The sequence below is a fragment of the Rutilus rutilus genome, assembly GCF_951802725.1.
Source record: "Rutilus rutilus genome assembly, chromosome: 4".
NCBI classification, from domain to species: domain Eukaryota; kingdom Metazoa; phylum Chordata; class Actinopteri; order Cypriniformes; family Leuciscidae; genus Rutilus; species Rutilus rutilus.
This window is the reverse complement of record NC_140212.1, coordinates 39,642,310-39,669,966: the sequence shown is the minus strand read 5'-3', so window position 1 is coordinate 39,669,966 and position 27,657 is coordinate 39,642,310. Positions and strand designations below refer to the sequence as shown.

Sequence of the window (27,657 nt, the reverse complement as noted above, 5' to 3'; positions counted from 1 at the left end):
GCGAAATAGGCCTCCAAGGAAACAGGGCTCAGTCTGGCCCCTGCTACAGTGGAATAAACGCAGCTCCGGGTAATGTTTGAAGTAGCGCACGAAACGTAAAACAAATATACTGAGAACGTCACTCAACATGTCATGTCATGAGTGCTTCCGGTTCGCGAGTGAATGCTGGCACGCCTGGCTGCCGCTACTCCCCGGTGTCTTTGTTTGTTTGTTCTCAGTATATTTGTTTTACGTTTTGTGCGCTACTTCAAACGTTACCCGGAGCTGTGATAACGTTTATTCCACTGTAGCAGGGGCCGGACTGAGCCCTGTTTCCCTGGAGGCCTATTTCGCGCTGGATTACTAGGCTCTGAGTGTTTGGCTATTTGCTGTTTGGTACACCTGTTTGGACTGAGCTGGATGGTGTCCTACTCATAGCCCTTCCTAATGCATGTAACAATCGTGACGCTGCTCTGGCTTCTTGTTTATGGGCCAGAACACTTTCGCTACGGAGAGCCTAATTATCCGCATTGGCTCCTCTATGACTCTGGCATGGCATTAAGATACTCGTCAACCTATCTCCACTGCCTCGGGAACAAAGTCTACAAAAACCCAGATGTTCTCCATTCACACCAACATCTCGGTCTGCTGCGTCGTCCCAAACATATAACACCACTCTAATAACATCGATTCACTGTGGAGTTTGTCTCGTAGAGAGACGTGGCCTGTTGCGTGGCGAACTGCCGACATTGAGAACTTACACTCTATAAAGCTGAAAAAAGCCTCCCTGGACTACCCTGCCTCTAGAAATGCGCAGTTTGGTTTGCTTAATGTGCGTTCTCTTAACAAAAAAGCACCTTTTAACCCTCTGGGGACCAAAAACGCGCCTGCGCGTTTTGCTCGTTTTTTTTTTTTTTAGCAATGAAAATAAACACTAAATGCTCTGTTAATTTTGATCTTTCATTTTCGTGTAATACATCAATCAATCCTGTTCAGTTTCTATTTTTTTTCTGTATACTCACAATAAAAATAAAGTGTTTTGCTTTTTGACAAATAAAGAAATATTAACATGATGCGATTTCTGCCTTCTCTCTGTCAGTAAACTCCCATTTGAAACGCGTTCGAAAATGATCTATAACTCCGCGAAAATTCAGTCAAACAGGCAAACAGACCCACGGGCATAAAGCTTGAGATTGCATCTTTTAAATGAAGTAATTTATATAAAAAACAAATATTCTCAGCTTCTGTAATCTGTACAAAAAGAGAGCGACTCCAGTCAAGCTCATTACGAGCCATTCAAAAGTAATTTGACCACTCCCCGGAGAGCGCGTGCTATTCAAATGCAAATTCTGAGAACCATTTCAGTCTGTGAAACGCCCCCACATCAGCTGTAAACAAAGCGCGTCGCAATCGAGTGAGGCATAAGTTTCCTCAGAACAGTGCTGATATGAGGAGCAATATCTCCTGATATGAGGAGCAGATCCCGCTGAGGAGTGAGGTAGGCTGTTTTCTTTTCTCAAGTGTTGATGTGGAATAACGTTATGGAATAACGTTAGTGTAGGCCTATGCAAACCGCAAAAAGATGAATCGCATTTCTATAATATGACTCGCCTTTCTGTGAGATGAATGAAGGCATATTTGTAAAGACTGTTTAGCCTAAATACATCTTTTGTCCTTGCATTGTGGCTCAGTCAGTGTCACACCTGAATGAATGGCTAATTATGCAGAGTCATTATGCAGAGTGGGTGGGACATTGTAATCTAAGGTGTAAACTACTCCTCCCCCTCGCATATTGGCTTTCCAAGCAAAACCTGTTTTACACCATTTAAATCAATGTATTTTTTTTTGTGAACGATAAAGCAAGACTATTTTCACATAATTTTGAAGCTAGAACTCAAAGGGACAACATCAATTAGTCAAAAGTCTTGTGGACACATATTTAATATGTGTTTTGTGGTCTTAATTTAGCAACTTTCATTTAATTTTTTTCCAATAACCACGCATAAACATTATTCTCTTAAAAATACAAACATCTACATACACGTTGCTCGCATATTATGGTAGCCCTGTTTGTGCTATATAGAGTGAATTTACACCTTTGCCATTAACATGTTTATAAATAACTGAAAAAAGCACAAATGTCAGAGCATGTCAGAACATAAAAAAAAAAAAAAAAACCAGCTTGGTCCCCAGAGGGTTAACAATGATGTCATTACTGATGCTGGTACTGATTTATTTTGTTTAACTGAAACTTGGCAGATACCAAATGATTTTATTACATTGAATGAAGCTACTCCTCCTGGTTATGAGTTTGTTGCTAAGCCACGTTTAACTGGCCGGGGAGGTGGCCTTGCTGTGGTCTCCCGCTCCAGCTATAGGGTTGTATCAGTGCCCGTGCAGGATTATTCATCATTTGAATGTCTAGCCTTGAAATTCACTGGTGGTTTACCGCTCCTGTTATTACTTGTTTACCAGCCTCCAAAAATGTCTTCTGTTTTTATTAAGGAATTTGCTATGTTATTCTCATCTGTTAGTCCTATGTACTTATCCATCCTGGTGCTTAGCGATTTCAATATACATGTAGATTCTGGAAACTGTAATTTTGCTGAACAATTTCTGAATCTGTTAGATTGTTTTGACCTCACTCAGCATGTTGATTTCCCTACCCACTCAAAAAGCCACATATTAGACCTTGTCTGCACTGCCGGCATCACGCCAACTAAGGTGTGTCCTAAAGATCTCTCTGTGTCTGACCATAGAGCCATTATGTTCAATCTTGTTGTTCCTGAGCCTCTCCATCGCCAATGCGCCTCTCGCTCCATCACATACAGGAACACATAGAACAATATAGCTGCAAGCAGCAATACGGGGCCAAGCCCTGCAAGGCACAGCAAGCAGACAAAATACAGCAATCTACAAGTACTGTAAGCACAGCAGCGCAGCAAGCATTTAAGCAACAACAGCAGTGCAGAGCCGCAAGAACAAAAACAGCAGAAATTAAATATAAATGTAGCAAAGCGAGCATTTAAGCATCAACAGCAGTGCAGAGCCGGAAGGAATTTAAATGACAACTTTATACACAACGTTAAAGTCATCCCACATGGGACTCGAACCTACGACCAGAATGGTTCAGGATTCTAGATACATGGTTTAGCAGATTGCGCCACTCAGAGGACGTACAATCACTAACTGCAGAGGAGAGCTTCAGCGTAAGAATGAGCACACAAAAGCAAGTTAACCAGATTAGCATGCTAAGCTATCTTAATGCTAATGTAGCTTATGATGTGGTATATCCAATCCTGGCAAAATAGATATCCTCAGATTCGACATGACGCAAGGAATCGATAGACACCAATTTTATGATTTTGTGACAAACTGTTCACAAGTTACAGCCTCTGAACCAATTTTGGGTCGACCTCATTAAGTTTGCGACATCATAACTTTTTTTTTTTTCCAGTATAGCAAAAAAATCGGGGACAGTACTTTTATGCGGCTCAGTCCGAAGATGATTTGAGCATATGTTTGAACAAAATTAGACCAATTTTGAAGGAGGAGTAGTGAAAAATAACATATGAGATATCGTTGAAATCGGCATAAGCCAAGGAATATATTGACATAAAGAAATCACATTTCAAGCAATGTTAGCAAAAGTTATAAGCGTTTTTAAAAAAAACAATGATATCTCTGGAACACTAGGTGGCGCTGTGATCAAACTTCTCAGGTACCTTCGGTCCATGATAATGATGATCCATACCAAATTTGGTGAAGAAATTTCAAATAGTTTAAAAGATATTGCAAATTATGACAAAATTCAAAATGGCGGACACGTGGTACTTCCCATCATGGCAAAATCGATATCCACGGATTCATCATGACCCAAGGAATCGATAGACACCAAGTTTATAATTTTCTGACAAACCGTTCACAAGTTATTGGCCAAAGTATGCATTTTCCATATCTCATGACCCGTAGGTGGCGCTGTTCCCAACTTAGGCATGGCACCTCAGATAATGCTTTCAATGAAGTGTACCAATTTTCGTTTCGATTGATCAAAGTTTGGCCAAACTATAGCTTCTGAACCAATTTTGGGTCGACCTCATTAAGTTTGCGACATCATAACTTTTTTTTTCCAGTATAGCAAAAAAATCGGGGACAGTACTTTTATGCGGCTCAGTCCAAAGATCATTTGAGCACATGTTTGGACAAAATTAGACCAATTTTGAAGGAGGAGTAGCAAAAAAACTGCATACTGTACTTTTCAAAATGGCCACTACTGTAATGGGCGGAGTCTTAATGTAAGATATTGGTTCTGATCAGCATGATGAGATGAATCAGGTGTACTAAGTTTAATTTTTCTAGATCAAAGGGTTCAAAAGTTATAACCATTTCAATGTTGAATTTTTGAACTGCTGGTGGCGCTATAGAGTTGCTCCTAGAGACTCAAAAATTGCTACAATTACTTTTCATTACCATCACTACAAGTGTGCCAAATTTCATCATTTTCCTATGTATGGTTCATAGGGCTGCCATAGACTTCCATTGGCGGAAGAAGAAGAAGAAGAAGAAGAAGAAGAAGAAGAAGAAAACTAACAGATACAATAGGTGCCTTGCCCCTTCGGGGCTTGGCCCCTAATAAGAAAACTAACAGATACAATAGGTGCCTCAGCCCCTTCGGGGCTTGGCCCCTAATTACTACAGCTGCTCTGTTAGACACTCTAAATTCGAAACCCATCATAGAGTCATTGGATGCTTGTCTTGATGACTTAGTCGAAAATGAAGGTGGCTGGACGTCAGCTAGAGCGATTTAGTCGGAAGACTGGCCTAACTGTCCATGCCCTGGCATACAGTGATCATGTCTCCACTTACAAAGAGTCTCTCAATCAGGCTAAGACCATGTATTACACCACCATCATTGACAGAGGTTATAACAATCCGAGAGCCCTCTTCTCCACTATTAATAAGTTAACTCAACCTACTAAACCTTTCCCACTTACCCCATCCACTAAACTCTGTTGTGAATTCCTTGAATTCTTCCACAGCAAAATTAGTTTGACCTACAAACAGCTTCAGACAACCCAGACCACTCAAGATGATGTCCCCCCCTCCCCCTGTGCAACACTAAACAGATCTTTCTCTGCCTTTTCACCTGTTGATGAACAGGATGTCTTTGACCTTGTCAGTAAGTCTAGGCCTACCACCTACCTCCTTGACCCTATGCCCACCCCACTGGTCAAGGTCTGCTTACCTGCCCTCTGCCCCCTCTTGGTACAAATAATAAACTCCTCCCTCTCTCTGGGCTCTGTTCCTCTGCCTCTCAAAACAGCAGCCATCACTCCTGTTTTGAAAAAGCCTGGGGCAGCCGCAGAGGATTATAAGAACTATCGGCCCATTTCTAACCTCCCGTTCATTGCAAAGCTCCTTGAACGTACAGTTGCCAAACAGCTCCAAGAGTACCTCAAATGTCATGGCTTTTGGGAAAAGTTTTGGTATGGTTTCAGGGCCATGCACAGTACTGAGACTGCCCTGGTTAAGGTAGTCAACGACCTGCTGTTAGCTGCTGACTCGGGCCATGTCAGCATTCTCATTCTCCTCGTTCACTGACAGAGAACAGTTTGTTTCAATTGGGAATTTCAGATCTCCAAATTCACTCCTCTCACATGGTGTTCCCCAGGGTTCTGTCCTAGGCCCCCTATTGTTCATAATTGACATCCTTCCCCTTTGCCACATAATACGACATTATGGTCTCAATTACCATTGTTATGCGGACGACACTCAGATTTACATTCACACCAAGCCCACTAATACATTATCATTATCCAATCTGGTTAGCTGCTTAAATGCCATTAAGAACTGGATGACTCACAATTTTCTCAAACTCAATCAAGATAAGACAGAAGCTATTCTCTTTTCCACCCCTAACATTCTAAATCTGCAGCTATCTATCCCCGGCTATTTCACTACAAATCTGGAAGTAATCCTTGATCCTACTCTTTCTTTCGAGTCACATATTAAAAATATCACCAGAACATCTTTCTTTCATCTCAAAAGCATCTCCAAACTCCGCCCCTCCCTCAACTCATCTACAGCAGAAACACTTATACATGCATTTATTACATCTAGGCTTGACTACTGCAATGCTCTACTTCACGGCATCCCGGAAAAAATCCTAAATAGGCTGCAGTATGTCCAAAATTCTGCTGTAAGGCTACTCACCCGTACCAGGTCCTGGGATCACATTACTCCTATCCTCCAGCAGTTGCATTGGCTTCCTATCCACTATCGCATTCATTACAAAATCCTTCTCCTTGTTTATAAATCCCTACATAATTTGGCCCCATCCTACCTATCAGATCTCCTCACCCCATACCTGCAATCCCGCACCCTTCGCTCTACTGATACATGTCTCTTAGCAGTTCCCACATCTCGGCTTCGCTCCATGGGTGACAGGGCCTTCAGTGTGGCAGGTCCTAAACTGTGGAATGCCCTGCTGCTTGAGATGCGCCAAAGCACAAGTATATCCACTTTTAAAACTCAGTTAAAAACATATCTTTTTAGCTTAGCTTTCCTGTCAGCCCCCTGACTTCGACTTGCACTGCCTTTTTTATTTTGTTTTATTTGATTTTTCCTGTTTTTATCTGTCTTTTTCCCTACACTTGGTCTTCACCTTGTGCTCAGTGTACTCCTGTATGCCCTTTGAGGGTGATTATGTTTCCTCTGCATCTTGGCATGTCTAGCTTGTGTTTTTTGTTTTTCCTATGCTTATTCTTTCACTGTCCCTATCTGACTGTACTGTCCATACTGTCAGTGAATTCAACCATGGATGTAATTGCATGTGTTTTTTTTTGTACTTCCTTGACTATACCAATTTGTACAGTGTCCTTGGGTACCTTGAAAGGCGCTTTTCTAAATAAATCTTATTATTATTATTTATTACTTTGACTTGATATTCATGACCTGAGACTTGGCTCAGACTTAAGTTAAATGACTCGAAATAACTTGTCTTTTGTTTAATAAATATCTGTTTTTGAACGCACAGCAACCTAACCACATGACGCAGCAGGCAAGCAGAGAGAGCTAACGTAAGAGCAGTCGTGACTGAACATGGAAAGCGCTACGCCAAAAATAATTAGGTTCAGCTTCAAGGATTATGTGCATGACGGTGATAAGAAGAGAAGAACAGCAGTATACAAGGCCTGCAACACGAAGATATGTGATACAACCACCACCACTTCGAATTGTAAAAAGTAAGTGACGAAGTCAGTCTGGCTGTTCGCTGACGTCTTTGATTACAATTGACCACATAGCTCACAACTGAGTGACAAAGTTCTGTCAAATTATTATAATTTTTTTGCAAGTTGTATTGTTGTATTGTTGCATTGTAAATGGTTATTCACTGGTTATAAGGAAATGTCAGTTTTTTTTTTTTTTTTTTTCAATAGCACTTTTTTATTATTATACCTTTATTTAACCAGGAGGTCCCATTGAGATTCAGAATCTCTTTTACAAGAGAGACCTGGCCAAGGTAGCAGCCAAATCACACAAATGCATACATAACAAACACCAATTTACATTTTCACGATAAAAGAAGTACAAATTGTTAAAAAATAAAAATATAAAAACACAATGAGACTCTTAAGAAAAACAAGAACATGTCTCCATCACAACACTCTTTACAGTAGTTTTAAATTCATTTATGGACATAAGGGTTTCTAACTTTAGCTCTTTTTGTAGATTATTCCACCCCCAAGGTGCTAAATAAGAAAAAGCAGTTTTTCCCAATTCGGTTGTAACTCGTGGCACCTTAAAAAGCAACCACTTTGAGGAGCGTAGCTGATAGGTACCAGAGCAAACAGAGAGGAGGTTACAGAGGTACAGTGGAAATTTGCCAAGTATAGCTTTATAAATAAAGATATACCAGTGCTGTTGTCTACGAATTTTAAGTGATGTCCAACCAACTAAATCATAAAGAATGCAGTGATGGGTAAGGGACTTTGTATTTGTTATAAATCGTAGTGATGCATGGTAAACTGAATCAACATGACGCAGGATGGAAAATGCAGCATGCATGTACAATATATCTCCATAATCAATTACAGGCAGAAAAGTAGCTTCCACAAGTTTCTTACACTTAGTGTGTACAGTGTCTAATAACTGGTTTTCAGTGTTAGACTTTCAGTGAAAAGCCTATGGATAGTTTTTGGGGACACATATAAAAGATTGTATACACCTACACACACACAAAGAAAAAAAATCATACAGACTTGCAAACCCAACCATGCATACACAAATATGCAACAAAACATAAAAAAAATAATCAAACTTGCAAGCACAAAATAACACAAAATTGACTTGGACTTTCTTGAGACTTGAAGGTTAAGACTTGAGACTGACTTGTGACTTACTCCCACCTTTGGTTAAAACCCATGAGCTTAGTGATATATGGAGGAATTTTCATGGGAAAAAAGTAGACAATATACCGGTACATGGACTCAATCGCAATAAGGTTTTGTCTTTGGCAAGGCTAGATATATTACAGGGTTCTCAAGTCTCACGCATTGGCCGTGAGACACACGCAATTCAACCAGTTCACACGCTCACACGCCACACCGTGTATTTCTCACGCTGAAAAGGCAATGCCAACCAAGTTGTCCTGCAAGCTTTATAACGTTGTATACGAGGCGCAGGCACACAAAGTGAAGCTTCCTGCCGCCAGGCGCCAGCACGTATCTCGGCCAGATTGCGTTCGTTACTAGGCAACATAGATGCGCGAACCATAGGCGCAAACACACGGAAGTTGACGGAAAATTCTCGGCCGCCGTACGTTCGTTAATAAGTAACCAACAACATCACGCGAACACACGTCGTGATCTGGTCGTGATGGAGAAGGTAAGTTGGAATTAAGAAAGCTCGTCTAACATTTTTAGGCCAGAACATTAAATATATCAATGTTATCAAGGCGTCAAAATGTGCAACAAACACTTACAACACAAAACACATTTCATAAGCTGCAGTGTGTACTCTTGTGTACACACACACACACACACACATGTAGTGTTTTAATTTTTTATGGGGACTTTCCATAGACATAATGATTTTTATACTGTACAAACTGTATATTCTATTCCCTTACACTAACCCTACCCCTAAACCTACCCATCACAGAAAACTTTCTGCAATTTCACATTTTCAAAAAAACATAACTTTTTTGATTTATAAGCCGTTTTCCTCATGGGGACCAAAAAATGTCCCCACACGAACAAGGATTTCGGATAATGCCATCCTTGTGGGGACATTTTGTCCCCATAATGTAAGGTTTACCAGGCCACACTTACACACACACACACACACACACCATACTATGTCATTTGTTTACAATAGGGTAGGGTTAGACTAGACACATTCAAAATGCAAAAAGATTTGTTTTTCCAAACTGTTTGGAGCAATTTGTTATATTTTTGTATATTTGTAATTTTGAAATAACATTAAAGAGTAGCCTATATTTGATGTGATTAATTGCTCTGTCATTTATCAGATTTACCAATTGTTATAATTTCAATTTGTGCTGGTTAATTATGAACAATGGTTAAAATTGGGGGGCGGGGACGGACGGACGGGGGCGGGGCTCCATTAGGGCTCCTCCCCTAACCGCATGTGATCTCACTCCAAGCTTTTGATAAAACTTGAGAACCCTGTATTATATTGCTTTAGACACCAGATTAATGTTTATAGAAGTTGTATTACTCTTTGTAATGCTCTTTTGAATGACAAAGAATTTTTTTTTTTGAAGGATTTTAGAGATACAAAGTCAACTTTTACCTCATTACAACAGTAGTGGGACTTTGGAAAAGCCAAATTAAACAATTTAGCCAACAGTATACCAGAAGTGTCACTAAAAATATAGATAGGTCAATGAAAGTTTTAGAGATGGAAATTGTTAAAGTGGAAGAACAGTTAGAATTTACTAGAGATTGAACTCTAATGAGGTGTCTTTCAGAGAAAAAAAAAAATCCAAATTGTCTGAATTACTAGGGATGAAAGAACAGGGGGCTTTGGTTCGATAACACTTTCAAAGCGTTGATAAAATGGATGTCCAATATAAATGATTTTTTGACCTTGAGAAAAAAAAAAACCTAAGATTTTTTCATTGCGGTCTGAGTCAGGGAAGATGTTATCTGATGTCAATGAAATTTGTAAAAGAAATGTTGGTTTTTATAAAGAGTTACAGTATATAAAAGTGAGCTTAAAACAGAACAAAACATAAAAAAAAGTACCTGAAGTTTCTATGGAGTCTTATCGAGATCTTTGTGGTGTGATAGAGTTCTGTGAACTACCCCCAAAAAGCAACTCACATCCCAAAATGGCAGAACAGGCCTCTGGTTACCACAGCAGAAAAGCCATTTACGACCAAAAGGAATGTGGATAGAGTTAACTCTCACTAAAAAAGGACTCTTTCCTACTCATTCATAGAAAAACCTTCTATGAATAAACATGCATATCTCCTGGACATTGTGTGTATGATTATTACTGTCTTGTATAGTATATTTTATATTGTTTTTGCATGCTTTATGATAGAACCACTAGTTAATGTAACCTTACCTAAACCATTTTTGGTATCTTATGAATTTCTATTTTAATTATCTGAATGATCATTTATGTAATATGTTGATACCTATGCAACATATTAATATTACAAGAATCTTTAATAGTTTCTCCATCAACACCCAATCCAGTTACATATGCAAAACAGCATGCTCTAAGAAAAAGTTACCATTGGCTCACTGACCCCTGGAAGTGTGACCTCTACAAGGCCACTGTTGGAGTGATGTCCCTTCTCCTCTTCTTCATTCTTCTGATTGCTGTTCATGTGAAAAGTCTGGAGACACCCAGTCCAACCACCGGCCCTTTTCTCCAGAGTAGGAAGTAACTATTGTAACTATCGACAATGACTGAGTCAGGCTAACGTCGCAAGTTCATTATCATTTCTTCATTTAACGTGGAAGAAATTGATTGCAATTTCGAAACCATGGACTTAATGAACAATTAAGACTTTCTCCTGAGACTGCATCTGGGCGCTCGTTCAACGGCTAAGGCATTACAAGTATCGTACACTGAACTAAACAGATGTTTAGTATAAACTGTAGAATGGTTCTGTTCAGATGGTTAAATGACTTTTGCATAGCTTCATTAGTTTCTGTTTCGGATTAATTATCTTTCACTTTCCATTTTATCCATGTATGCGTGATTGTGTATGTGTTTGTTTAGATTAGTTATGTGTTCATTATTTAGTTACATAAAACTTTTATGTACATTCATACAAGTTGATTCTGGTCCCTGCTTGTCACTTTAACAATGCGATCGCAGCTACATGCTATGAGTGTTATTTTTCTGTGGCCACAAAAAATATTCTCTCTGAGAGTTGATAGATGATCAATACTGAGTGTTTGCAGGATTAACTTTCTAAAATGTAAGTATTTTAAAAAAAATTTTTATTGTAATATTAATTCAACTACAATAAGTCAGTTCTATTAAATATGAACTTGTTATAATTAATTATTAATATTTAGATATATATATTACAAGTACATTTATTATAAAATTCCCGTTTGAGCTAATTTGCTACACATTTATCCGTGATATTTTTGACCTTACTAAAATGAAATAGTTTGATGTTGGCCTAATCTTTTTAGATAGGGTAGAGCAATATCTTTTAACACTTTAGAAACTTTTGGCTACACAAAAGATTTTGTGGAAAATCAAGGTTTTAGATAATGCTTCTCTGTGGTATGTTCTTGCTCAAAGTCTTAAAACACTATAAATCAAAGCCTCAAATTCAATCTGTTTGTCATATAACGTGATTGTGTCTCTTCAGAAAATTTTGACTAAACCGCTCAAATCATATAGATTAGTTTAATGATCTCTTTATGAACTTTTTAAAGCGTCAAAGTGGTAGTTGTGTTGCTGTCAAAGGAGGGACAGAAATCTCTCAGATTTCATCAAAAAGATCTTGATTTTTTGCTCCTAATGTATCTGAAGGGTTTAGAACGACATGAGGGGGAGACATTTTTTGACAGAATTTTCATTTTTGGTTGAACTAACCCTTTAATTGGTGAAAGGTAACAAAAAGAGGCATTAATATTTTTTATTCTGTATACTTTATTATTACAGATTATACTGTATTAAGCAATTAGTTGTTCAAAACAATCTATCCACTTTCATTAATGATTAGGCAACTTTCTTGACTTAACTGAAGAAAGAAAATCATAAAATATTATCTAGTCTAATAGTTATTGTTTACACATTTGTGACACGTAAGAGATAATGGACAGGAAATCACTGGGAAAACCCTTTTGTCCCACCTCAACTCTGTTGACTTTTAATATTCAATTTTTTTAAATTCACTGTATTGTGGAGGATTGTCTGCAGGATGGTGATACATGGCAGGGTTCACCACAGATATCTGCAAGAAAAATTATATATGATCAGCTTCCTAGCGTAAAGATTACTTATTTATTGATATTATGAAACAATTACTGCACCCATTACTTAATGATTTACACAATACCAGTTCATATATAGTGACACTAAATTCAAATAATCCATTGTTTAGTGGAATTTCTTTGGGAGTAGGGTTAAAAGCTTCTCTTACCCCTGAGTTGTTGAGATCTTGATTGGGCCTAAAATCATAGGCCTGTGGAATTATAACTTGTGGAACAGACGTCACCTTTGGAAAAATACACATGTAGAGTTTTATGTCTTCTTACTGTGAAATCCCACACGTGCAATGACACTGGCAGACAGTTTCAGTATTACAGGTATCAATATAATTCGAATAGAGTAGAAAAAAGCAAAAGACAGAAAATCCTGAAATGAAATCAGGACTGAAATGTCCTCATGTGGAACCTTACACCTTCATCTAGATTTTTTAAAATATAATTTCACAACTGAAAAAACAACAACAAAAAAACATGACATTTCCCAGTAGATTCTAATGTTGTTGATTTTGAAGCAATTAAAGAGATAGTTTACCCATAAAATTAATTCTTCTTTTTTAGGGGAACTATCCCTGTAAACTTTTGCAATTACTAGTTCTGCTTAACACTGTTGAGAGATGCACACACTCAGGTAATTATACACGCTTAATTTATTTCTTAATATCAATGGCTCAAACCCCCATTACTAAAATCATGTTTTGGAATAAGGGATGTATAAGAAAGTAGTTACAAGAAATGGTGCTTTAAGGTAAAAAACCTGACAAATGTCTTGAAAGAAAATATTTGAACAATGTTTCTAAGTAGGGAAAAATTTACTCCATTGAACTATTATTTTGGCTTAAAGCACATAGTGATATACTAGTTAAACTTCTGAGATTACAAATGTGACGACTCTGAGGGGCATTGAAGTTTTAAAGCTCAAGGAGCAGACAGTAAAAGTGAACTTCAAAGATTTCTTATCCTGTTGCGCCCCCTATAGGCCATGACCAGCGACTAGTCGACGTCAAGCTTAAAGCGTCATGGCAGAGCATTAAAGTCAAGTCATTATGGTCAACAAAACGATGTCTGGCAATAATTTACACGCTTCACAACTTATTGAGAAAAATGACACTGACTGTGTATAGGTTTAAAGACATAAAGGTTAATTTCAAGCATTTATATTGTCGCTCCAAGCAAAATTATGCTTTTTATTGCAATATAGTGCAATTTAGTAATAGGGGATTGTATGCATGTATTTAATGTAAATTCAAATCAATTTCTGCTTATATTCCCAGATATACTATACAGTGTGTTCATGCATAATATTTCCTACATAATTACGTACATAAATAAATCTATTTTGTGTTAGTTCAGTTACTTGTCAGCAGTGTGCAGCAGACACACCCATCTCAATTTCAATATCTCACTTATCCTTATCCCAAAAAAGACCTTGAACATTACAGCTAACGTCCAAAGCAGCAATTAATGCACATACATACATCTTAAAAACTGTTAATGTGTGATTGATACGCTACAAATAGGGTGATTTTAGGTCAATGTTTTTGGCTGCAAGTCAATGATGCAGTAAAATATGCAGTATTGGTTCATGGAGGCATAAAATCCATCAGATGGTAGAAATGACACATATAGTCAGTTGTGCTGCTTGTTTTAGAGTCATGCTTCTGTTTGTGGCGCACAGTGACTGTAATCTTAAATAATGTAATCTTTCTGTACTACTTTAAAATGTAATAACTGCAAAATAACAGATAAAAATGATCTGTTATGTCGTAGCAAGATCCTTAAGGGCAGTGTTGTCATATAGCGCCGCTGTTCACAAAGCGATCCAAGTTCGAGTCTCGACTCGAGGTTCAGGCTCTTGTTGCAAATTGTGACATGGTGCAAAGCATTCCCATCTCTTGTGTTTTTATTAATGATATCATCAGCGATAAGTTGACGTCGCTTAAAACAAATCTGAGGTCGTTCAACCCCTAATTCGCTTAATTTTAGTGCTGGGCAAAGATTAATCGCGATTAATCGCATCCAAAATAAAAGTTTGTGTTTGCATAATATATGTGTGTGTACTGTGTATAATTATTTTGTATATATAAATACACACATATGCATGTATATATTTAAGATTTTTATTTATTTATATATAAATTATTTATATTTATATATAATATAAATTATGTATAAATGTATATACAGTATATACATACAAATATTTCTTAAATAAATACATGTATATGTGTGTATTTATATATACAAAATAATTATACACAGTACACACACATATATTATGCAAACGCAAACTTTTATTTTGGATGCGATTAATCGCGATTAATCTTTGCCCAGCACTACTTAATTTACATTCACATAGCTCACGAATTTTACATACTAAAAGTTTGTGGATTTGAATATTTAAAAGAGAAATTTAAGAAATAAATATTTTTAGTGTTTGTTGGTTCTTTTAAAGCGTGAACCCGAGTGTGAACACCCTTAAAAGTAACTATTTCCATTCTATATGCATATCTGAGGAGTTCAGCTGACAAACACATGTAAAAACGCTTGGCTTGACACATCACTCACCTGTGGAGAACAGCAGCAGGCGACTTTACAGGCAAACGCTGACAGAGACAAGGAGATGAGGCACTGAAGGCCCGCGAATATCAACAATACAACATTGATTCCTAAGAAGAGAGTCTGAGAGAGAATTCAACATTAGCACAAATAATAATGACAAAATAATTGATGATTAGCACTCACATCAGTACATAGGCTGTTCAGAAGAATCTATCATCCTTGAGGTTCATATAGTAATACAACATATTTATAGGTCAAACTGGACTGAGTTTAAAATTAATGTATAATGCCTTCTTGCATTGTAAATGATCAGATATAGCAAGAGATCTATAAACTACTTCTGAAATGTTGAGAAAAAGACTGGACAGATTATAGCTTGACTTTTGACAAGTGCTGACCACACAGTGATCTTATTGTGATTACTAAATAAATGTCAAGATAAAAGTTGCCGACATACCTTATACTTTACATCAACACGATAGTGACAATCATCACCCCAGCAGTGACTGTACATCATCGGGCCTACACCCAAATCTATTGAAAGTATGATAAAGGAAGTGCCTGCAAATAGAGCACTGAAAATGTTCATTCCAAGTGAACCTTTCACCTATAGGTAGGGGAAAAAGCATAAAATGGATTAATAAATAAACAAGAACTTTATGGCAAGTTCACACTGAACGATTTTAAGCCCCATTTTTATCCCCTCCCTGACAGGTTTTGTGAGATCCTCAACAAATAGCTGAAATCATAGGCAAATCGGTGCTCACTCACACGAGTGACAATCATGCAGTGTGCATTATCAAAAACGCTTTCTGAAAGAATCGTAGACGAGTCGCCGACGCATGTGAGATATTTGGCTTGCTCAATATCTGGACCTGTCGCCGTTTCAAAATCCTGCTGTGTGAATGTGTCCTGACTGAAAACTACATCGGCGATGACCTGCAGCTAATCAGAGCGCAAGATACAGAGCAGCGGGAAGTTCGGGAGGAGTTATAGATCAGAATATCAGTATTTTAATAGATATATTTACAATTATATCAAACAGAAACAAAGAACACACACACACACAATCTCAGAGTATTTGGAAGGGCTTTCAAATTAAAATTCGAATTTTGATTATTCATCAAATATTCATAACTGACGTGGTTTGTTTATGTTAGCTTATCCAGTACAGCGCGGAGCGGCTGCATTGTTAATTTGAAAATGGCGGAAAAAGGCTTCCTGTTGACGAAAACCCTCTATGTTGGTGGCAAAAATCTGTTTTAACTGAAAGCAACTTGCCCTGACAGATCTTAAAATGTATCAGTGTCATTAGTCTCTTACGAGAGATTCTCTCGTACTGCGTAGAATACGCTAGGGGAAAATCCTTTTCCACGAGAATACTGAAGCCAAAAAATTATCCTTAATTTTGTATTAATGTAAAACGCATTGTGGCAGCATACAGACATAGGCGAGGCAGCTCGCGCGCCTATTGGCTGGTCTGCTGGCAACTGCTTAAGCCTATCGAGCGAGACCTAGAGTGACGTCAGACCCAATGAGGGCGCTTCGCGTCACGTCCCGCCGAGACGGGCGTGGCTTAGGTCTATAAATACCGCTCGCAGGCATTATATCTCTGATTTTTCATCCTTCAGCGAAGCAACTCTCATCTGGATCCGAGAAGAAGCCGCGCTGTTGAAGAAGCACCTCAGCGGGACGAGTCGACGAAGCTGCTGGCCGCGCCGCCTTCATCGCCTTCCTGCTGCGCTATCCAGCGCCCATATCCTTTCATGCACTGTGTGTGTGTGTTCGCCGGCGCGACTCACACTATCTAAAAGAGCTGCGTCTTTTTCAAGATGCCTTCTTGCGGCTCGTGCAAAGCCACACTCAGCGACGGGGACCGCCATGTCATCTGCGCTTCCTGCCTGGGTCAAGAACATGCAGCTCTCGCGCTCGCTGATGGCGGCTGCCATCACTGCGAGCTGTTGCCATTAGCGACTCTGAGGACTCGCTTGGCACTGTTCAGCGAGACTGCGCCCACACCTGCTGTTGTGCCGCGCCGTAAAAAGCGCCGCGCTCAGCGAATCCCGGAGCCCTCTCCCAGCCGTCAAAGCTCGCCGGTGCGCCCGCCTGCTTCTCCGGTTTCATCAGCTTCACTTCCGGACGGACAGCGGCCGCGGCCTGCCGCCGCTTCTGTCGATGACGCTGATGAGATCGACGCGCTGCTGCGAGAGGGGGATTCCTGCTCTCTCATAGCATCAGGCAGTGAGGATTGGGCGAGCTCTGAGGATCCCGCCCCCCCTGCCCGTGCTTCTATGGGTAAGAGAGCGAGCATTGAGGCGGAGCTCATGCGCGTGCTCACTCAGGCCACGGCGAGCCTCGGCCTCGAGTGGATTACGCCTGAGCAGCCTGCTCACAACCGGCTGGACGGCTATTTCCTGCCTGGGGAGCGCGTTTCACCTGCATCCAAGCCAGCGCCTTTTCTTCCTGAGCTTCAAGAAGAAGTCGCTAAGTCTTGGGGCTCCCCTTTTTCGGCCAGGACACGATCCTCTGTCTCTTTGGCGTTCTCCGCTGTCGACGACACAAAGAACAGAGGCTACCACTCCCTACCGCCGGTCGAAGAGGCTATTGCAGCGCACTTATGCCCGCCCTCTGCTGGACGGCGTGCTAAGATGGCGCTGCCCTCAAAAGCCTGCCGCACGACGTCAGCCCTGCTCCGCCGCGCTTACTCCGCCGCCGGGCAGGCCGCGTCAGCGTTGCACACCCTGGCCACGCTCCAGATATACCAGGCCGATCTCTTCCGTCAGCTGGGCGAGAGAGGACCTGACGCAATCTGTGTGCCGGACTTGAGGAGCGCTACAGACTTCGCTCTTCGCGCCACCAAGTCAGCAGCACAGGCCATTGGACGGAGCATGGCCTCGCTCACCGTGTCTGAGAGACATCTGTGGCTGACGCTCTCGGACATGACTGAGTCAGAGCGCACCGCGTTCCTCGACGCGCCGCTTTCCCCTGCCGGCCTCTTCGGAACCTCGGTCAAAGATTTCGCCGATAGGTTCGCTGAGGTGCAGAAAGCGACCCAGGCCATGAAGCACTTCCTCCCGAAGCGCTCCAGTTCTGCAGCAGGCCGTGCGAAACCGTCTGCTCAGAGCTCACAGCCTAAGCCTCCGCCCACCGCCTCCTCTTCACAACGCCGCCAAACCCAGAGCTCGAGACCGCGCTCTCGCTCATCCGGCCGCCGCCCCGCCCGGCGTGGCCCGCGGCAAAAGATTGCGTTGAAGCCAGAGGCCCCGAAATCGTCCTAGCACGCCTAGGAAAGCGACGGTGTCCAAGTCGGTGTCCGGACTTCCACCAAAGCTTGCCGCTCGTCCACTTCCAGGAAATGTGACTGGTCCAGCGTATTTAGCAGCCAACAAGCCGGTTCCATTGCCCGCTTGCCTGCACACAAAAGCCGTTTTTACGGCTACCCAGATAAATCCCTTAAAGAGTGTATTTTCTGGTGTCCCGGCCACGGCCGACGGTGTTTCATGTGTAGAAAAAATGCCCACTACTCAGTGCCCATTCCTACACACAAGCACAGCCCTTCACACAGGGCTCGCGCACATAAAATCGACTCAGATCAATTGCGCTTCAAATGTAGCAAAAGTGCCCACTACCCAGTGCCCACAAACGCTACTTCCCACATGTCTCACGGTCCCTGTAAATACAGGACCAGTATGCATATGCTCTGCTCACGCGAGCAATGCTGTAAAGGTGGTGTATGTGCCCGCTGCTCTGCGCCCACGCCCACACACAGACATGAAACTAGCCCAGCCCTCCTCCTCTCAGCTAGACACTGCAGAGGAGTCGAGCGCGGGCATTCTGCCCGCTGTTATCAGCGCGCCCCCTGCCTCAGATGTCAGGAGCGCGACGCTTATGTCACAGCACACAAAAGCCGCTGTATCGCGAGCCGATCAGAGCGTGCTTCGCATCCAGCCCCTAGCTACTCGCGCACCTGCGTGGGAAAAGCTTCCCGGGGTTTCGAGATGGGTGCTGAACATCATAAAAGAAGGCTATTCGCTGCAGTTTCGCCGACGCCCTCGCCGCTTCATGGCGCGCGTCGAGACTACGGTAGAATCGAAAGTAGCTCATCTACTTCGAGCCGAGATTTTGAAACTGTTGAGCAAAGGGGCTATAGAACCCCTATCTCAAGCTCAAAGCGAAGGGGGGCTTTACAGCAGATACTTCCTGGTGCCCAAACAAGACGGGGGTCTCAGACCCATACTAGATCTGCGGCAGCTGAACAGAGCGCTTATGAAGCGCCAGTTCAGGATGCTCACAACCAGAAAAATCCTCGCGCATGTCCGCCAGAGGGACTGGTTTGTGTCAATAGATCTAAAGGACGCGTATTTTCAAATACAGATAGCGTCACGTCACAGGCAATTTTTGAGATTCGCCTTCGAGGGCCAGGCATATCAGTACACAGTCCTGCCTTTCGGCTTGTCCCTGGCACCCCGTACATTTACGAAGTGCATGGACGCAGCGCTCGCACCCCTCAGATTACGGGGCATACGAGTGCTGAACTATCTGGACGACTGGCTGATTCTAGCCCAATCTCACTCAGAGCTCGTAGAGCACAGAACCATTTTACTCGATCACCTCGAGAATCTCGGTCTCGCAGTGAACTGGGAAAAGAGCTCGCTATTCCCCAGACAGATTATATCTTTTCTGGGAATAGAGCTGAACTCGCTGCTAGCGCACTCGCTCAGCGCACACTGGACATTTGGTGCGCAGCCGGCTCGTTCCGCTGCGGCGCGATAGTCCCTCTCAAAGCCTTTCAAAGGATGCACGGTCTGATGGCCTCAGCATCTTCAGTTCTCCAGTTGGGCCTTCTGCGCATGCGCCCACTGCAGTTCTGGCTCAGAAAGCGAGTACCACGCACAGCGTGGGCCTCCGGTCGGCTTCGCGTCAAGGTCAATCAAGCATGCATTGCAGCTTTGAAACCTTGGGAGGCAAAAGACTGGTACCAATCAGGTGTAAGCCTGGGGACTTCCTCGAGAGTGACGGTGGTGTCCACGGACGCATCCACCTCGGGATGGGGAGCGCTGCTCGAGGGCAGACCGCTTTTTGGCCAATGGTCAAAGCAGGAGAAGCTCTTACATATCAACTGCCTCGAAATGTTGGCAGTGAACAAAGCGCTCACGCGATTTTGTCCCCTCATAAAGGGACACCACGTGCTAATACGTGCACCACGTGCTAATACGTGCTAATGGGTGGTGTGGCGCAATGGATAAGACACATGCCTTTGGTGTGAGAGACCCGGGTTCGAATCCACTGTGAGACACCAATGTGTCCCTGAGCAAGACACTTAACCCCTAGTTGCTCCAGAGGCGTGCGACCTCTGACATATATAGCAATTGTAAGTCGCTTTGGATAAAAGCGTCAGCTAAAATGAATAAATAAAATAAATGAATAAATAATACGTTCAGACAACGTCTCAGTGGTGTCCTACATAAATCGCCAGGGCGGCCTCAGGTCCCTGACTCTGTACAGGCTAACCAGGCGCCTCCTGATATGGGCCCGCAGCAACCTGCTCTCGCTGAGAGCAGCGCACGTGCCAGGGCTCCTAAATATAGGACCAGACAGACTGTCCAGGAACCAGGTTCCGACAGGAGAATGGTCTTTGCACCCACAGACAGTCCAGCTGCTGTGGAAGAAATTCGGCAGAGCGGAAGTAGACCTGTTCGCGTCTCAAGAAAACGCTCACTGTCCAGAATTTTTCTCGAAGAGCAAGGACGCGCTGACCCACGAGTGGCCTCGCCGTCCTCTCTACGCTTTTCCCCCCGTCTCCCTCCTGACTCAGGTGGTAGAACGGGTCAGGGAAGAAGGATGCTCAGTGCTGCTTGTAGCCCCACTTTGGATGAGCCAACCTTGGTTCCCAATTGTGATGCAGTTAGCGAGCACCGCCCCGTGGCCAGTGCCTCTGAGGAGGGATCTCCTCTCTCAAGCCAACGGCTCGATTTGGCATCCTCACCCAGAGCTGTGGTCCCTCCATGTGTGGGCCATTAACGGGTACCCGCTGACCTCCCACAGGGAGTGTTAAACACTATCACACAGGCCAGAGCTCCGTCTACGCGACGTCTCTATGCCTCAAAATGGTCAGTGTTCTCTAGCTGGTGCACAGCTCGTGGTGTGTCACCCCTGCATTGCGGTGTGACGGAGGTTCTCTCCTTCCTACAGGAGCTGTTGGATAAGGGCAGGTCCCCTTCCACGCTCAAAGTCTATGTAGCGGCCATAGCAGTGTTCTCTTCGACCACGCTCGGCCAGTCTATTGGAAGGAACGATTTAGTCATTTGCTTCCTTAGAGGAGCTAAGAGACTGAATCCTCCCAGACCTCCCACAGTCCCTATATGGAACCTTTCTACGGTACTGGAAGCCATGAAAGGTCATCCATTCGAGCCCTTGCAGAAGATTGATCTTAAACACCTGTCTTTCAAGACGGCGTTTCTTCTGGCTCTCGCTTCTGTGAAGCGCATAGGGGACTTACACGCGCTCTCAGTAAGCGCGACGTGCATGGAATTTGGGCCGAATGACTCTAGAGTTATACTCAAACCTAAGCACGGTTATGTTCCTAAATCCCTCAATACACCGTTCAGAGAACAGGTCATTTCCCTGTCTGCTCTGCCGGTCACTGAACGAAATATGGACGAAAGCTCCCTTTGCCCAGTCAGGGCGTTAAGAGCTTATGTGTCTCGCTCGTCTGTTTTCAGACAGACGGAGCAGCTCTTTGTTTCGTTCAGCGGGCGTTCTAAGGGACTAGCCGCTTCGAAACAGACCCTATCCAGATGGGTAGTGGACGCAATAGCGCTAGCTTACACAACCAAGGGCATGCAGTGCCCGCTGGGTGTCAAAGCGCACTCCACGAGAAGCATGGCTTCATCGTGGGCCTGGTCAAGTGGGATTGCCTTGCAAGATATTTGTATGGCGGCAGGCTGGGCCTCTCCGTCTACATTTATAAGGTTTTACAACCTAGAGGTTCCCGCACTACAGGCCAGACTACTGTCGGTCTAGTATGGCCAAAATCTCATAACTGGCGCTGTCAGTTATGCAGCTATTAAGTATTGCAATCCTTGCTCTATGCTGCTTTAAGGAAGATAGTGGCTAAACCCCCCCTCTCTTCCAGGATTCCCTGTGAGTCCCCTGGGTGATTATGTACTGTATGAACTCCGGGCCGGTCGCCCCTGAGTCTATAGTATCAGATCCCAGCACGCACGGCGTTTTACAGTAGGTTCCCCTAGCGTATTCTACGCAGTACGAGAGAATCTCTCGTAAGAGAACGTACTCGGTTACTAACGTAACCTTGGTTCTCTCTAGAGAGAGGAACGAGTACTGCGTATCCTGCCGTGCCTGCACGCGCTCTGGTTGCTTCGACTATGAAAAACCAGAGATATAATGCCTGAGAGCGGTATTTATAGACCTAATAAATAGGAAGCGCCCTCAATGGGTCTGACGTCACTCTAGGTCTCGCTCGATAGGCTTAAGCAGTTGCCAGCAGACCAGCCAATAGGCGCGCGAGCTGCTTCGCCTATGTCTGTATGCTGCCGCACCGCGTTTTACATTAATACAAAATTAAGGATAATTTTTTGGCTTCAGTATTCTCGTGGAAAAGGATTTTCCCCTAGCGTATTCTACGCAGTACTCGTTCCTCTCTCTAGAGAGAACCGAGGTTACGTTAGTAACCGAGTACGTTTTGTCTCAAGAAGCACACCAGTATTTTTTATTTCAGTTTATTTCAAAAGGCACATTCATATGCCCCAAATGAACTAAAGCCTTATCCTGGCTTAATCTAAGCCCTGTCTGTGAAACCAGGCCTTAATATCCTTTTTATTTGTGTTATATGTGTGGCCTTCTAACCTTTTTAACCCTCTGATGGTTTTCGGGGTCTTTTTGACCCGCAAATTACTTTTGCTCAAATAAAAAAAAAAATGTCCCTTTGTCCAAATGGTATGAAACCTTCTACGGCTCTCAACACTTTCTAGATCTACAAAAAAAAAAAAAAAAAATTGGAATGATATCTGTTTTTATGTTAGCGTGACAAAATGTGTGACACTCGTGGTCTTCGGGGTCTCTGGAGACCCCACAATCAAAATAGACAAAATTCATCATCAAAATCTGAAACAACGCAGAACACATCGACAGAAATGGCACAAATGCAAAAAATGCAAAAAACATCCACAATGCTAAATTATATTGCTCACAACACGCGTACACACACACACACACACACACACATATAGAGCTTTCCTGTAGCTCAGTAGCTCACACACACACACACACACACATAGAGCTTTCCTGTAGCTCAGTGGTAAGAGCATTGCGTTAACAACGCAAGGTTGTGGGTTTGATCCCAGGGGATTGCACATACCTATGTATAAATGTATAGGATAATGTAAGTCGCTTTGGATAAAAGCGTCTGCCAAATGTAAATGTAAATATAGAGGAATACATTTTTGAGACTATAAAAACTGTTCTCTTATCATTTGTAAAATAAAATCATCCAAAATGCAGTACCACCACAAAAATAAATTGGTGACACTGACACATTGAAAATGTACACACACACAAACACACACACACACACACACACACACACACACACACACACACACACACACACACACACACACACACACACACACACACACGTAAGGCTATACTGCCTTACACTACTGCCTGCAATGCATTGACGCATAAACACCTGCAGTGCACTGTAAACGAGACTGTATGAGATGAAACCACTAATTATTGTTCCTCGTTGTTTGATTTTTTTCCCCATTTACCGATATTTTTTTTTACTAAATTTTATCTTTTTACTGCTTTATTTGCTCACTTGTTATTGCTGTTCAGTTCATGTGTTCATATGTAATATAACTGTTCATTTCTGTTCATTTTTGTTCTGTTACAGTTAGTAACTGAAATGTTGATTAAAATTGTAGAATTATATTAAAAATAGATGATTGAAATAAATGATAAAATCTTAGGACTCCAACATTTCTCTTTGTAACATTTTGTTCAGGTTTGATTATAATCATAATGTAACATTATTGAAAAACTGAAAAATACTAAACTTTGACAAATAATATTTCATTTTTGTTATAATTGTGATTTTTATAATATTTAGATATGAATCCAACTGAATCCAACTTGTGAAAAGATATCTTTCAGATAGTCAAATAGCAAATAGCATATAGTGGAGCTCTATAGCCATCTAGTGGTTAAAGTGATTTTTTTTTTATTTTAAAAGTGCATTTTCCAAAAAATGGGTATAAATGTTACATTAAACCATTAAAAATTATCCATGTTATCCCCATGAATGAAAGTTAGAAATCTGGGTCTTTTATAAAGTGAATTTTACATCAAATGCTGTTTTTTTGTAAAAAGCCTATTTAAATAAATGTTTATTTATTTATAGAAATGGGGGTGGTGTGGCGCAATGGATAAGACACATGCCTTTGGTGTGAGAGACCCGGGTTCGAATCCACTGTGAGACACCAATGTGTCCCTGAGCAAGACACTTAACCCCTAGTTGCTCCAGAGGCGTGCGACCTCTGGCATATATAGCAATTGTAAGTCGCTTTGGATAAAAGCGTCAGCTAAATGAATAAATGTAAATGTAAATGTAAATGTAAAAGATATCATAAATCCTCCAAAAACTGCACAAATGTTGAGTAAAAACATTAACAAACAGAGTAAAATTACATTTGTGAAAAAAAAGACTATTATCTTGTTACAAAATTAAATGTTATTGTCTGGAGACCCCAAAGACCACTGTTACATCCAACGATTGTCTGTATTTCTCCTGTTCTGTATTTCCGTGTCTTGTTGTTATCCTAGGTCAGTTCCTGTGCTTAATTGATGGGGTGTGTCGGCGCGCGAGGCGTGTCCCAGCTGATGGCATAAAGAGGGCTTGGTTGTGGCGCGTCGGGCGGGAGAGAGCGGGAGAGAGCGGCTTTGCTTTGTGTTTGAATTGTTGCTTTAAGTTGATCCTTGGTTATGTAAACTTTTGAGTTAATAAATAGATCCTTAGATATTTGGTTGCCGAACTTTCTCCTGCTTCTTTTGTTACTATTTGAGAGCCAGTAGTAACAAGTGGGGGCTCGTCTAAAAACAATTTAGCCTATAATCTATTGTGATCGGAGGCTGATGGGACGCTCGCTCGCGTGTCTCCGTTATTAAATCTGGCGTTGTTTTTTTTGCGATTGCAAGTAATGTGAACAGAGGAAAAAGCTGTGCGGTCGATCAGTAGAATAAACCTAAACGTTATATTGTGCCTTGTGCGTTTCTGGGACTAATATGAATGTTTGTTGTCTTGTTGGAGCCAGGACAATGGATTTTCTATTGTAATCAGACTACACGTGAATGTTGGACATGGAGGGTAAGTTCAGCGATATGTATTTAATCAATTAGCCATAACCTTTCTTTTTGTGCTTACATTGTAGGTTGCGTGTTTTTTGGGTCGTGTGGTTTTTTGTTTTTGAACAGGTCTGTGGCTAGAGCATTGGTCTCAGGGGCACTACCGAGGAATTGGGGAAATCGCCAGATTACTGGTTGTTTAGCCACTCCTGCGGGCTTGGTGTTTAATCCATCCCACCGCAGGCCTGTTTGAAGATCCGCGTCTATAGGTAATTTGTATGGGGTATTTTTGTAAGCTTAAGAGAAATGGTTATATGGTTTTTGAATATGTCGCTGGCCTAAACGGCTCATGTTTAATTCATTCAGATCGTACAGACTGTAATAAGAGACGTTGATTTGAGTTCTTAATAATAGCGGTCTGCATTGTTTGAAGGATGGCGTCACCGGTAAAAATCTTTGTAGAGGAACCCTCGAAGTTTTTGTTAAATGCATTGACAAAAGAACAATTAATAGAACTTGCTGATCATTATAAAATAGAGCTTACAAGTAAGCGATATAAAAAGGAGATCAAAAGTATAGTGAATGAAGCCTTGTGTGCCAAGGGTTTATTGATAGCATCTGATGCATCTGAAGATGATGATGATGAAATAGTTTCTCCGACTTCAGGTCATGCTGAAAACTTAACCTTTGCTGAACAAAAAGAATTGTTACTTTTACAATTAGAAAATCGTAAGTTAGAACATCAAATGCATATGGATAGGTTGCGTCTAAACGAACAAAATGAACGTGCGAAACGAGCACTAGAGCAGCAAAAGCTTGAACTTGAAGCTGAACGTTTGGATCTAATAAAACAAGGGAGAATGTCTGGTTTAGGGGACTCGAAATTAGATATCTCCACTAGTTTACGGCTTCTTCCCTCGTTTAATGAGAAGGATGTCGACACTTTTTTCCTATTATTTGAAAGGGTGGCAGACGCGCAGGGTTGGCCTGATATACATCGCGCTCTTATGTTGCAGTGCACTCTTACGGGGAAAGCACAGAGAGCGTTTTCCGCTCTCAGTGTGGATGATGCGAAAGACTACGAAATCATAAAGGCGTCAGTTTTGAGATCATTTGAGTTAATTCCAGAAGCCTATCGGCAGCGATTCAGAGGTATGCGAAGACGTTTTGATCAAACCAATGTGGAGTTTGCGAGAGATTTGCGGTTACAATACCAACGCTGGTGCGTCGCCTCTAATGTTCAAACAGTTGATAACATGACAGACTTAATAGTCTTAGAGCAATTTAAGAACACATTGCCGGAGCGTGTTGCGATATATATTGCTGAAAAGCAGGCAACAAACGAGGCTGATGCTGCTGTGTTGGTAGATGAATACGAACTAACGCATAAAGCTCATTTTGGCGAACGCTTGCGTTCAGTAAGTGGACAAAGAGACGCGTTTTCTTTTCGTAATAAAACTCCAAACGTTAATCCTCCACCAGTAAATCAGGATCGCTCAAGTGTAACGTCTGATGCAGAGCAAATTTGCCGTTATTGCCAAGGGAAAGGTCATTGGAAAGGGAGCTGTCCAGTGCTGAAGTCAAAAGCTAAAGCTCGTTTTTCGTTTGTGAAACCTGCTGCTTTGGCTGTGTCGCCTGGTAATTCAGATGTTGTGCTTAGTAAACTGAAGCCTAATTATCTTCCATTTATTTCAGATGGATTTGTTTCACTACTTGGCAACGAGGAGAAGTTTCCTGTAAAAATCTTGCGGGATACAGGAGCATCAGAGTCCTTTATTTTGGAGTCTGTGTTGCCGTTTTCTTCTTCCTCAAGGTCCGGGAGGTCACTTTTGGTGAGAGGTATTGATCTTAGTACTTTAGAAGTCCCTTTACATAAGGTTGTGCTCTACTCTGAGTTGGTAGAGGGGGAAGTTGAGTTGGGAGTACGCCCAGCTCTCCCTGTTGATGGGGTGTCTGTTATATTAGGGAATAATCTGGCTGGCGGCCGTGTTTGGCAGACTACTCCTATTCCTGTGGTGACTGATTCTCCTCAGCTGGGGAATGAATCTGATGACTGTTTTAAAGAATTTCCTCAGGTGTTTGCTGCTTGTGCGGTGACTCGTGCTGCTAGTCGTGCTGACATGGAGGACCTGGAGGTTAAGGCTGCTGCAGGAAAGGTTAGCTTTGCTTTAACAGATTTTCTCTTGACTCTTTCTCAAGAAGAGCTAGTCAAGGAACAGCATACAGATCAATCTCTGTCTTCGTTGTTTGAGCGAGCTGT

General features: G+C 42.0%; 1 protein-coding gene across 2 annotated transcripts in view; it reads right to left on the bottom strand.

Moving 5' to 3' along the window:
• Positions 1-12,036: 12,036 nt before the first annotated feature.
• Positions 12,037-27,657, bottom strand: part of LOC311289244 (membrane-spanning 4-domains subfamily A member 4A-like) — a 42,177-nt gene continuing 26,556 nt past the window's right edge. For both annotated transcript variants that reach the window (XM_084407086.1, XM_084407085.1), the window contains exons 5-8: positions 15,490-15,639; positions 15,039-15,152; positions 12,626-12,700; positions 12,037-12,436 (exon numbers count right to left, since the gene is read on the bottom strand). In XM_084407086.1, the coding sequence (XP_084263212.1) occupies positions 12,353-12,436; positions 12,626-12,700; positions 15,039-15,152; positions 15,490-15,639 (423 nt within the window). In that variant the 3' untranslated portion in view covers positions 12,037-12,352. The remainder of the gene's footprint in view (positions 12,437-12,625; positions 12,701-15,038; positions 15,153-15,489; positions 15,640-27,657) is intronic.